Here is a 14,060-nt window from a genome sequence, read left to right as displayed (position 1 = left end):
TCTTAAGATAAACATACAAGTAGGCTGTCTAAGTCGTTTTTAAACACAGCAACGTTATTTCCCCCCAGGGTAACTTGCTATGGGTGTATAAGTCAAGACCGTCATTAAAGAGACAGTGTTTTTAACAAACAGGCCATAAATGGTCCTGCAGGCACCATTACCCTCTGCCTTTGATCAAGTGGAACACGGATCAAACAGATGGAACACATAAATAAGAATGATATAAGCATAAATGTCTCCTCATCTCATTGGCTTTGGACGGGTAACATTTGGGGTCTATTACTCACACTGCTGTTAGACTGACGGCAGGGATCTCTCCATTACTGCCTATGAAGAGTGAGAGCGCGAGGTAGAGGATGAGGTATGATAGGGATGCATCACTGAGTTTCCTCGTGGTGTCGACTGTGGCCTTGGTTATGGCCCAGTGGGTCGGCTGTCACCTCAGCGCTGAGCTGAGATCAGTTTAAAGGTTATCCAGCTGACACATGTCTGCCGAGTGCAGAGGCGCAGCCTAATGGCTGTGCAGCAAATCGACCAGCTGACAGGGGCGAGTCGCCACGCCTGCTGGAGACGCCAATTCAATGCACCAGCAGGCAGCCGGCCGCATGATGACTGATTAGGACCTTTCCAATGCTCCAGAACAGAGTTGTTGGTGGCTCTTCCATCCCTACTTCACCCATCAGAGCTGTTCACAGAACAACGCTCAGCTTTTTAGGGTTGGAATGAGTGACCATCACTGGTAATTTAGGCTTCAATTGGCTGAAGGTGTGCAGAGACCAGATAAGATATTTTACATTAGGTAGATCCTTTAAGTTGCACATTTTTGAGAAGCTCAGCCAATGCATAGAACACCAGTACAATCCCTGCAATGACTAAGGGTGAGCTGCTGGTTCTCCAGTAATCGTTTCAGCTCCTACAGTAGGTGGAGGTGAATGAATCTGCAACAGCAGGTTTCTAAGCACAATGCATAATCATAATGGGATTTCAGGGCCCAGAACCGCAGCCTCACCCACATCGTGCTTCGTCGAAATCCCATCGACAGCACCGAGTCTCTTGCTTTTACCCTGTTGCTTTGTAGAAATCCCTCACACAACAGCACCTGGAAACCTCAGCAAACACCGGATGGACAGGCGGATCAGGCCGGGGAGAGAATACAGAGAAAGGAAAGGAGAAAAATGAAGAAAAAGTGTTGCTCTGAGTTTTCTGAATCTGCAGCCTTGAAGCTGCTGAAGTAGTCAGTCAGATTTGATTTAGTTTAAATCCTTTAAATCCTTCAAGAAATAAATTATTTGTTCAATGAAGATTTATACACCAAAAATAACATTACTTTATGCTGAAATTGCATTACTTAAAGCTTGATATCAAGGTGTGTTAAAGTCACAGAAATAATTGTGTTTTTGAATTGAATTATTATAATTCATAAGGATGAGAAGACAAAGATAAAAAAAAGGTTTGGTAGTTGCTGAATGTTCAATATCAAAATGGTTTATTAAAATAAAGAAGTATTATTCAAGTAGGCAGACAAATGGTCATGACGTATTGCATAACTTCTCTATTTTTATTTTGGAACATATTGATTTAAATTTAGATATGTTTCAAACATATTCTTTTAATCATTAAGATTATATATATATATTTATTTATTTATTTTTTTTTTTCTAACATGTAACTGTTGAGAAAATTATTTTAATGTTTAATGCTTGCTAAATAGTATTAATACTGAAATAAAAATAGTTAATTCAATAATTTAACTTCCTTTATTTTTGTAAATTTATATATTTTTTAATGACTACTATTATTTCATTTTTTTAGAAAAAATAGGAGATACAGATTCAAATACTATATTACTTATTTTGTCCAACTTTGGTTCATGTACTTGGATAAACATGTGCCTGAATTATTTTCTGATCAAATTATATGCTGGGATGAGAAAAGAGCTTCTAAAAAACGTAATTTAATAAATGGGATCTTTCCACCAACATAAAAGCAGTCAGACGGCTCTAAGACCCCCTGCACCTCAAAGGTTTGGCCTCTGTTTTAGTTCAATGGGAAGAAAAACAGAATTAAAAGGCAGCAGGTCTAGAAGGACGGATAATTATTAGCTAAACGGACTCAGTAAAAATCCTCATCCATCGAGCAAAGTTTGAAAAACAAACCCAGTCTGGTTGAGCAAAGCTATTAGTAAGACGCATTGTTTGTCTGCCTCAGATATGCAGGAAGACGAGTGGCGCTTGTGCAGAAGCTTACACAGGATTAAAGTGTTTACCAAACATCAAGGTCCTCTGCACTGACGTTACTGGAGATGGCTAACTGCAGCCCACCCCCTCATCCAAGGGTTGTGTTGATACAGAGTAAAGCTAACAGTTACTGAGAGCCGTTTGCAGAGACATGAGCGAGCAAGAAGGTTGGAGCTGGATAAATAAGGCCGTTGTTTATTCAACAGGGCAGTTTATGTTATTGGAATATTATCACAGCAGCATGAGCCGCCCCCTCTGCCTCCTGCTGGTCTGTGCATCAGGCCGGAGCCAGTCCACACAGAATGACAGATCACACATTTTACTCAGAAACGTCAAGCTCGAATTCCCGCTTTGCTAAATGAGCAGCGCTCCTGCTCTGGGCCTGCAGAGGAGGAACCCAGCGCTGATATGTGAAGACAAATGAGCGCATCTCCTAAAATTCACCAGGGGCATAAATAAACCCACCGCCCTGCGCCCTCTTGTGGAACTCCAGATGTCTATCTGTCAGACAAAGGCTGTTGGTTATGCAAGCAACACAAAGCATTTAGACATTTCACCAAAAAAGGGAGCTCATTAATTACCACTATACTCCACCTCTTGATTAATTAGTGGATGTGGTGGGCTTAAATGCCATTTAATGTTGGTTATACATCACCCAATGTGAACCTTCTCTCCCTGTTAACAACTAATGAATGGTTTTGCTTGAGAAAATACCCCACAGCCCTTGATGGCAGCGCTCTATACTGACCACAGAAACTCTTCCTTCTTCACCTATCCCCCCTAGCTTGCTGTATTGTTATTGTATCTTACTCTCCCTAAATGCAACTTACTTAAAGCATGCATTAACCCAACTTCTTACAGTGGAACTAAAATCCAAAGAGACAAACGATAGAACCCACCTGTTTTTTCCTCTCTTTCTCTGACGTACATCCAGACTGCACGCCCTGTCCTGTGTTTAAAAATACTAACAAGAGAAATGTAATAAAGTAACTAATAATAAGGTTATTATTAGTTATATGAAGGTGGTGACATTTTACCTATAAGCTGTCCCCCCCTCTCTTTGTCTGCCTCAGTGTGTGCTTTCTGGTTGTTCATCTTTGATAGTGTGAGAGATTTAATGCCTTTCTTTCTCTCTTTCTTTGTTTCTTGCTTGCTTCTCGTCTTTTTTTTTCTGCATATATGTTAACACTCATATATGCAAAACTATGTTCCTTTTTTTCTGATAATGTGCAATTTTTTAACACTGCTAATTTTCTTAGAAGTGCTAATGTTTTGATTGTTTCTTTCTTTTTGAAAGGGTTAGTTCAGGATTTTTTTAGGTGGGGTTTTGTTCAAATTTTGAGGATTTAATGTCTTTGCTGCAGTAGATGCACGTCTTCCCGTCTTAGCATGAGTCCAGATTAGTTTGTTCTGGAAGTCAAAGCTTATAGCTATTTCAAGAGGGGGCAAGACAAAAGAGGACTTCTAGTTTCTTACAGCTTCAATCTCAAAGGAAGATCATACTTAACTCTAAAGCAGGTATGCACCAATAGGAAAATCAGGACAAAATGCTATATTAATATTGCTGTCACAGTGACATTTCCTGATACGATGCATAAATATATATATTTCTATGATGAAAAGATAGCAGTCTGGCATTACTTTTCTGATACAGGTAAATATTTAATAGTCCCACCATGCATCAATGTCACAGTCAGATGCCTAAAGAAATAAAGATTGAAACTAGACATTAGTTATCAAAATTGGCCCAATTCCAGTATGTTAAACCATCCACTGACACAGATGTTGGTGCCGATATTGTGCATCCCTTCTTTAAATGTAAAGAAATTAAAATTTAATCTGTAAATTTTAAGATTAAGGAATGTTATAAAATAATGTTATAAACTAAAACTTAATTAGTTACTTCAAATAATGAAAGAGCTTGAATGCCTTTAATTGAGTGGAATAATTGCCTGTTTTAAACCTTATAATCACGTTATCTAACTACTGTCTTAGTGATAACATAGTGTCATGAATACAGAGACACTGTTAGCTTTTCTGTTTCTAAAAATACTTCTAAGGAAAGCGTAGAGGCATCCATGTTTTCATTGACTATCCCAAATGAGTCTCTGATTGGCCAACCAGGCATGTCCCTCCATGGAAGGTCTTACCTGTGAAAAGATGCAGATTTCCTGGACATAGAACCCACTAAGAAGCTATTTGATGGTTTCTGGAAGCATCTATCAGTCTCCTGTTTCCCCACAACTTAATCAACTATTCAGCAGAAATGGCATCATATGCTATGATAGTCTTTTTTGTTCAGTTGTGCAAAATTCCCTTCAATCTTCCTGAATATGGAATTGGTGTCACATGGTCAAGTTATTATGCGGCAGATTCTTAGTGCATTTTAAAACTTCCACTAACACAGCCATATGGAAAGGACTAAAATCTCTCTGTTAGACTTTGACAATATAATAATAAACTTAACTTTATTGTAGGCTATTGTAGGATCTCCTCAAACTCCATGCAACTAATGTCAGTTCAAAATGACGTCCAGTTGTGCCTATTTTTTACCAAAATATAACTATTCTATGTCTACTGTGATCTGCTGTTGAAGTTGAATGGTCTCACTGCTAAACAGATATGGCAATAGTATAAATGTAGATAAAAAGGCATTGCTGCAAACTGCTTTGAGTTTTTTCTTTTTAAATAAAAGTTGTTCAATTTTGGTGTCTGTTCCTCTCGGACTTGCCATGAATTTATCCAAAATACAAATGCCAAAATACGCATCTACTGCAGGTAAGATAATAATCCTTAGATCATTGAAACAAAAACCTCACTTTAAAAATCTTGAATTATCCCTTTTATAAGAAAGATGCTTCCTTTTTTCCCTATGAAGTATTTTTCCTATTTTAGAAGGTTTTTATCATTGAATTTCAAATTCTCGTGTTTGATTTTTTAAATTGGTGCCATCATAGAGAAAAAAGAGAAGCCACCTTAAGAGTAGACCCCCACTGCGATTATTGAAAGTTCTTCCAAACTGTTTCTATGCTTATCTTTATCTCACCTGTTTTTGAATAGCTATTTCTAATTTGAAATATTGGATCTAATCAATGAATGTTGAATTTTTTGTGCATGGCAAAGAAGTTGCAGCTTAGGGTTTGTAAAACTGTCAGTGTTGAGAGTGCTGTTCTCTTTTGTAGATGGGCATGTATATGCTCATTGTTTGTATATCCCCATCCCTTCCTTACAGCCAAAAGCTCTAATGCCGCCCGACCGCTTCGTGCCGCCTTTACATGGACATGGCAACTGATGTACACGTTCACCCCCATCTATGTCATTTCCTTCCTAGTATCTTCATAGGTCCCACCCCGTCTCACACTCCTTCTTCCCGAACCCTTAATATAGAGACTCTTAAGATATGTACAGTTCATTTTGTTCACGACTGATGAACAAGTTAATGTTGAGCAAAAAAAAAAGAAGAACAAAGCTACAGAGTCATCTAATCTGGCTGTAGATATTTACAGAGGTTTAATGATAAAAGTAGAAATCTTAAATGTACAGTTTTCTTTTTTTATAAAACAACATAACTTAAAAGTAGAAAAAAAAGACCTCCTGAGCAGAATGGCGAAGATTACTTTCATGTCATGTGTGTGGATGTATGTGTTGTTGCCTCCCTATACCATCATGTCTAAACAGAGAATAATATAACTACATATCCAGAAGATGTTAAAGAGAATCTAACCTGTCCAAAGGCATTCTTACACAACTTTTTTTTGTAAATTTTGTTTTCTTCCTGCCAAAATCATGCGGGCAATTTGTTGATGTAAGTTGAATAAAGCTGATGGTATGCTTTCTTCCTTTTTCTGTAGGCTTTTATGATTTTACAAGCTGACTTTGGTTTTCTTTACCTGTTTTTCTTACCTACTACTAATCCTTTTTCTGAATAGCTCTATCTGTGGCTTTACTTTGTGAATGTTTATTTTTATATTTTTCTTTTTTTTTACAATCTTTGCTTTAATTCCGACGTCTCTTTGCAATGCTTTAATTACTCTCATATTATTTCATTGTTTCTCTTTCGTTTCCTTTTTTGTTTTTCTTTATTGTTCCAAAAGGTTTGCATCTCTTTATAGTGCCGTTTGTGAGCCCTTGCAATGTACAAACAAGCCACTTTGGCAAGAGGAAACGCAGCTTCAACTGACATCTGAATGTTTCAGACTCTTTGTAGATGTGCTTTTGAGTAAATGGATTTATTAGCAACAGACAATTAAGGGAAATAAATTCCATGCTTTGCTTTAGATGCAAAAAAAAGGGAGTAAAAGCTGTTCCAGCAAGATTAAAGCCAGACATGTCAGCAAGCATTCAGGTGTCGCTGAACTGCCCGGTGCCATTGGGGTGACTGTAGGGTCAAAAGGCAAGAGGCTAGAACAATTAGGGGAGCCCACTGAAGGCAGCTAGATCAGATTAGAAACACATAGCATTTTTTAGTTGGTTTAAGTAATCAGTAGGGATTAAATTAACCCGTTCAGATACAGCAGAAGATGGCTGACGACCTGCAAACCTTATAAAAAGGCTCCATTGACATTGCACTGTATGAATACAGACCTACGCTGTAGATTTCTGCAAATATCAACAACAAAGACCATAAAGACACTTCACATACGCTCCAAAACTGTCCACTGTACAATCTCTTTACACTTTCAATCACTGCATAAATATGTGAAAGCATTTAATTAGCAAAACTAATCTAGTAGAGATTGTTAATTATAATGAAATCTGTATGAAGCCCTACCACTTGTCTATAGCGTGATGTGCAACATGTTAGAAAGTCCATTCCAGACACTAACACTTGATATTATTATTAAACCTGTGGTTTGTCGGTTATGGTTGTGGTTAGATTTAAAACTCATACAATTAACAAAGTAAATGGTCTTGATTTCTGTTGTCAACAAATTTTAGAACGGTTTCTTTTTATAATCCAGATTCAGTTTTGATCTTAACACTCAATAAAAAAATTATCTGCAATAGTTTTTATTTTATTTATGTAGTCGCAAAGTAATTAGGAATAGGCAGCAGGTATAGCTCACCGCATATAAAAATAATAAGTCAGGATGACATAGTGCTGTATGAAACGTAGGGGTTAATAGGAAGGATCAGTTTGCTGTGGCTCACCCTTGTGCATCCCTCAAAGCCTTTTGATGCAAAGTAAACCTGATTTATGGCTGTTTATTTTTCTTTTTTGTCTTTTAGTTTTGGTCTTGTTTGGTTCTGGGTTTCTTTGTTTTTGCACTGGTACAGTACTTTCTATTCTTTCTCCATTTCCTTTTCAGTTTATTTTTTCTCATATCGAGCTTTGCTTCTTGCATTTTTCCGTTCTGTTTTTCTGTGGACGTTTGACTGCTTCTTGCTCAGGTGGTGGGAACATTTCTATCCTTTGACTTCTTTCTTTCTGTTTCTGCTTGCAGGAGGGGAGCTAGTCGTCCCCGTGCTAGTCGAGGACCCCATAGACATTCCTTCTGTATCCACCCGTTCACCCTTCATCCCCCTTCCCCCTACCCTCCGCCCCGTCCTCACCATTATCGACACCACCAAAGAGTCCTTGGCCATGGCCACTGAGGCGGGGGTACCTTGCTTTTCGGATCGAGGCAGCGATGATTGTGATGGTGGTGATGATGATGATGATGATGGTGATGATGATGGCATGGTGATTTCGGGGTTTGGCTCTGGCGAAGCTTTCGACTCTAGCCTGCCCCCGACTGACGATGAAGATTTTTACACCACCTTCTCCCTGGTAACAGATAAGATCTTGACCACATCGGCTTATGAAGGCGGCTACAAAGCTCTCGTGCCCAAGTGGGAACCCAAGGACTTGAGGCCTAGCAAAGCCTCAGAGGCAGGTAGGACTACACCAACATTGCCTCTGCCTGACAATCGGGGCACACCGCCGGCGGCGGTCCCCTCGGATATACCACCCAAGCTGCCGGCGGGGAAAATGGACAACCGTGAGGTAAAACCTCCACAGCCAGACATGCCTGTCCTGCTGCCCCTACCGACATCCTTTGATGTGGATGGCACTAAGCCCAGGGGCCCTTTCATTACGTCACCCATGCTGCGCACAGTACCCGCCGCCTTGCCCACGGTGCCCGGCGTGGTGAGGCGTGTTCCACCCGGAGTGTCAGAAGTGATCCGTGAGTCCAGCAGTACTACAGGCATGGTGGTAGGCATTGTCTCAGCAGCCGCCCTTTGCATCCTCATTCTCCTCTACGCTATGTATAAGTACAGAAACAGGGACGAGGGTTCCTACCAGGTGGACGAAACGCGCAACTACATCAGCAACTCTGCGCAAACCAATGGCGCTGTAGTGAAGGATAAAATACCCAGCGGCAGCGCCAAAGGCAGCGCCGGTAGCAAGAGACCGAAAGACAAGGATAAGGAATATTATGTATAGAAATCCAATCATTTCACAACACACGAATAAACTGTTTGGAACAAAAGTAAAAAAAACATTTTGACAGTACCATATTGGCAACTGTAATTTAAATAGAACGAATTTTCTTGAGAACTCTAGACTCTCCGAGTCGCTTACAGATGAACTTCAGCTCACGGAAGCACACTTACTATTGTAAGCATTAAAAAGAGACAATGCAGTACAACTTCATCGGGACAATTTGAAAAGTCCTCGCTGGAGACTTTCGGCAGTGTGAATTTTCACTCAGACACCCCACACCACCCCAAGTGACTGTGAAGAGGTGTGTAATCCTTGGAGTTCTACTGATCCTGTCCATTGTAACGCTGTAAAATACGATCACTGTCATTTTGGCCATTCTGAGCATGCATGTGAGGTGTATGTGATGTGGTGCTGGCATCTGTGTAAGTGAGAGACCTTAAGAAATCATGATTGTTGGGGAAAGTTGGAAGTCAAAACACAATTTTTTTTTTCCTTGCTATTCAAACGGTTCTTTAAATGTAGCCGTCATGAATGCGACATGAGATAAAGTACGCATATGTTTAAAAGCGTCTTTTTATTTCTGGTTTGTTTGGTTTTCTTTCTCCCTTTATTTATTTATTTATTAAAATGAATAGTTTTCTGTTTGTTGTCAAAGAATATCAAGGCCTATCGGGGGTTGAAAAGACAGTGTTCAGTTGCTGCAGCAGCAGAATGAAGCTTCATGTATCTCTGTATTTTTCGCTCCTTTTGCATCCAAGTTCCAGATCTTGTTCAAGCTTGTAAGCTTTCAGAAAAGTTCATAGTTATTTCTCTAAATTGGAATCTCTTAGTAATAAAATCTCTGATGTGTTTTGTAGGAATGGACCGATATGAAATATGGATCGATATCCAATTGTTTTACTGCTGTTCTGGCCAATATTTACAGATATCAATATTTTATTCAATTCTACTACTGACTACTACTACTACCCGCACCGCATCACTACCACTGTAACATGTCCCCAAAAAACATATCATTGGTTTAATAATATTGGCCCAGTTTCACTTGGGACTTTTAAAAACAAGCCGTTGTTGATGCCCATATATCACACATTTTTAGTTTTCTTTATTTGACGTTTCAACTGACATGCTGTGTTCAGGTAAATCATGCTGTGTGTCTAAAAATAGTGTAATTGACACGTTTAAAGAAGAAAAAAATGGTTCGGTGAAAACGTACAATGTGACCAAGTTGGCTTCTTTCTTTTTTTCTTCAGTTCTCACTCAAAGCTGTGTCAAAACAAAAATGTTTACATAGTTTATTACAGCTCACCAGTGTGCTTGGTGACCTACTGTACAGAAGAAAAAAAATCTGGTTTCTGTGTTTTATTTATTTTTTTATCTTTAATTTTTTTAGATCCTCATCATATCCAGGCAGTTATGCATTGGATTAGCTTTTACTTTTTTTCTGCTGTAGCAACATGTTTGTCCGGGAGTGAATAATGGATGTCCACAGCAACAAGTCCAGAGAGACCGGAGGTCCAGTCTCTCAGGATGGCATTTATCTTCAGTCGCATGAAACCATCTGGCACTGTCTACACTTCCCTCAGATATTCTGTGAGGGTCTTTATCTAAAATTATGTTTTCATCATGTTATTTATTTTTTTATTGGAAATCTTTAAAAAAAAATCTAAAGGTATAAGATAATAAAGACTGATCATGGTGGATTTGGAGATCTTTGCTGGCACCTTACTGATTTACAGCTCCTGTTTCTTTGCTTTTAATTTCGTTTTTACTGTGACGTTACTGTCTTGTCTGCTCAACATGTCAATTAGCCTCTTTTTTTTCATATGTATTGTTAATTTCACGTCTCATTTATATGACATTATGTTCCGGGAATTCAATTGGTTTCTTTTCTTTTTTATGTCCTTATTTATTGCAGAAATTAGTTGTTTTCATTCATTTACATGCAAATCAGTCACTCAGTGTGTTTTTTTTTTTCCTTTTCTCATCTTTTAGTTGTGTGTGTGTGTGTTGGTTCCTGGCTTTTTAAACCAGTTAATTATTGTCTTCTGCTCCCTTGACTTCAAACAATTCCCAGAAATAAAAAGAAAATGTTCCCAAATGTTTTGGATGTTCAGCTGTGGGTGTCTGTCACTCATTCCATCACCTCACGGTATGAAAGCAGGAGGCAGCAGAACGAAAAAGATGGATGGCAAAGGCTTTTCACCGAGCAGTTTCTCTCCCCTTCACGATTACTTCACTGATTTCCTTTTACAGCTAAAAGTGCTATCATTTCTATTCAAATGAAGAAGGAGCAGCTCAGAACTCTCATTTACCTACAGATGATTATGTAAATTCCTATACACTTTTTAAGCAACAAGAGGAGCGTTCATTGAGGGTCCGAAGTCATCACAACATGGTAGGAATGGCTTTCAGCTGGAGCTGAGTCTTTGTGAGAGAGTGCACAGCCAAATGAGATTCTCCACCAGCATGCTGCTCAGTTATGAGCTGCTCAACGGCAGGAGCACCTGCTTTCCCTGCTCCTTTTTTACTCCGTCCATATTTCCTGCAAATGGGCCTTCACAGATCTGGTCATTAACTTGCAATAGCCTATTGATGTAGGATATCAGTGCACCATGTGTGAGTATATCCAGCTCACACAATGACTACATATTAACTCATTAATCCTGTCACTGGCGAGGGAGCAAGGGAGCCAGGCAGAGATCCATTCAACAGCCTGACTTTTTTCCCAGTCTGAGCCATTTACAATGAGAAATTGTATTTGCTCCTCCAAATACATGAGCTTTATAATGTTTGAGTCACTGCTGTGGAGGTTAATGTGCATTAATTTAAACAAGCAGTGGCATTCGTTCCAAAACGTACTTCTACAATAATTTCAAATGTATAATCAGCTAAATCGAAATGGGAGTTTGTCACTTATGTTAAAAAAGCATTTTCCTTTCAGTATTTTAATGCCTCTTATAAGACGCTATGTTTCAGCTCTACCATTGCTCCCACTGTATGCTCAGAGTGTGATGCTTCACTTCCAGGGCTACGCCATGGATGCTGTTCTTGATCTGTTTCAGTGAAACAGTTAAAAACTGTCTAGATTTTTACAGCCAGAGAAGCAGCATGGTGTCCCATCACTACGTCGCTAAAAGATAGTTTTGGGAGAGAACTATAGTGCACTAAAACAGTTTTAACTACACAAATCCAATCTAAGTATTCCTGCAAATACTGTTTTACAATATAGACGCGACAGCTACAGTTTAAAGCAACCTGGAGCCTTTGTTCAAGGTTTTTACAGTTTTAATCAGCAGCCATGGAAATGGGAATTACATAAAGCTTACCAAGCAGGACACCTGTTTATAGATTGAGATTTAAATGCCATTTGTTATTAATGGTTTTATGTGTCACAATTAACACTATAAACTTGAAATGTTAACCTTTTGCTAATTTTTGTTAAATTATTATTCCACCTTTCCATTTGTTTGATTATAGACTGACAATCTAGAATATGTTCATCTAGTCCAGATGAATGATCAGATACCTGTTTTTGGTCAAACTTCATAGATCTTGCCACAAATACAGAAGCGCCTGACATAATAAAATGGTTTTTGGGCCAGTCTGTGTTTCAAGCATTAACTGTTGAAATGACCATCAAATAGTTATGGATCCTGTAATCCAACAAAAGAAAAAATAGAAAGAAACTTAATTAGATCAAATCATTCAAATCATTCAAATCTTTTTTCCAAATTGACCAGCAGAATGTATTCTGCAAGATAACAATAACAATGTTTTTTTTTTAAATTATTGTTGTGCTTTTTATTCTCTTTATTTAAGCAAATAAACAAAGACTACATTTCCCCTTCATGTACTGCTCCATGGGGTAGAAATTGCACCAGATAAAAGCTGTTTGTTTTATAGGTCTATTTCAGGAGCAAACCTGCTTTTGTGTCAACTTTTGGACTACATCACTGCACAAAATCTGTTTTGCACACATATAGTACCAACAGATGGTTTTATGAAATCACCATTCATTGCTTAATTTGTTTTTGTCCTACATATGGCATAAAAAAGCTACACTACCCATGGCACCAACATCATTGTTTAACTAGTAACACAGTATTCTGGGTTTGAATCCCATCCTGGAGCATTGCCTTTTTATATTTTCTACATGGGTGGTCTGGCCTCCTTCCAACAGTCCAAAAACATGACTGTTGGGTTTATTGTTCTCTACAAACTAAACTTGGGTGTAAGTAAGCCCCTTGTAAGTCTGTCTATAAATGGTTATAGATAATGGATGGATAGATTAATGGTCTCTATTTTTGTCTCTATTAAAGCAGTTATTTCCTTTGGTCCAGCTAAAACTTGGCACTGAGGTAGCTCCAGCTTGCCTCCTTCAGTCACTACTTTTAGCTCTGGAAATAACCGGAATAAGAGCTAACAATAGCACTGTTTTAGCACTCATTCAGTTGAAAAATAATCAATTCAATTAAGTTCAGTTTAATTATATGGTGCCAATTCATAAGACATTTCATCTCAAGGCACTTTACAGAAACAATTCAACCAGATCATACAGTTAAACTGATTCACAGTTTTCTATCTAAGCAAAACCAGGTGATTGCATCGACTCATCGACTTGAAAGCAATCCCTCACACTAAGAATGCTAATAGCAACAGTGGAGAGCAAAAACTCCCTTGTAACAGGAAGAAATCTCTAGCAAAACAAGGCTCTGTGTGGCCGGTAATCCGCCGAGGCCGACTGGGGTTCAAGGAGACAGAAGCATGCATGACAGATACAAAAGGTAACTGTCAACCAGCTCCACAGGTGGCCATTACCAGGAAAACACACAGCCAGGCAGACGAGCTCCGAGCCAGCTCCCACGCCAGAAGATGAAAAGAGCACATACAGTGAGAAACAGGACTACACTGAAAAACAGGCCAAGCTCAACATTTAACCCAAGATGTTGATAGCAGCAGCGCAACTGATATTTCATTCCTGGATGGTGCCAAACATGAACAGACCAGATCAAGTTACCATGACAACGAGCAGAAGGAGCATAGCATTCAAATTCTGCAGAGTGGAAAAATAGAGATAGAATGAAGCAGAATTATGAAAAAGGCGTCCCTAAGTGCTCCAGCAGTCTAAGCCTATAGCAGCATAACTATAAGGATGTTCTGGAGCCACTACCTATAAGCTTTATCAAAAGGGAAAGTTTTAAGCCTACCCTTAAAAGTAGACAGGGTGTCTGCCTCACGGACTAAAACTGGTAGTTGGTTCCACATTAGAGGAGCCTGAAACTCAAAGATCTCCCTCCAATTCTACTTTTTGAAATTCTAAGAACCACTGATAAACTTTCAGATTGGGAGTTAAGTAATAAAACAGCCTTTACAATCAGCACCAGGAGTTAACA

At 38.8% G+C, this 14,060-nt stretch overlaps 1 protein-coding gene across 19 annotated transcripts in view; it reads left to right on the top strand.

The window, feature by feature from the left end:
* nrxn3b (neurexin 3b) overlaps positions 1–10,769 on the top strand; it is a 409,294-nt gene extending 398,525 nt beyond the window's left edge. For 15 of the 19 annotated variants that reach the window (XM_038285086.1, XM_038285077.1, XM_038285085.1 and 12 more), the window contains one exon: positions 7,682–10,769. In XM_038285086.1, coding sequence (XP_038141014.1) covers positions 7,682–8,664 — 983 coding nt within the window. In that variant the 3' untranslated portion in view covers positions 8,665–10,769. Of the gene's footprint in view, positions 1–5,469; positions 5,725–7,681 lie in introns of those variants that run through there. The other 4 variants (XM_038285083.1, XM_038285082.1, XM_038285081.1 and 1 more) reach the window with 3 other exon arrangements.
* The last annotated feature ends 3,291 nt before the right edge of the window (positions 10,770–14,060 follow it).

Source organism: Cyprinodon tularosa, unplaced genomic scaffold (genome assembly GCF_016077235.1).
Source record: "Cyprinodon tularosa strain WSP-4 unplaced genomic scaffold, ASM1607723v1 ctg206, whole genome shotgun sequence".
Classification (NCBI taxonomy): Eukaryota; Metazoa; Chordata; class Actinopteri; order Cyprinodontiformes; family Cyprinodontidae; genus Cyprinodon; species Cyprinodon tularosa.
The sequence above is the reverse complement of the archived record's forward strand: the minus strand, read 5'-3'. Positions and strand labels throughout refer to the sequence as shown.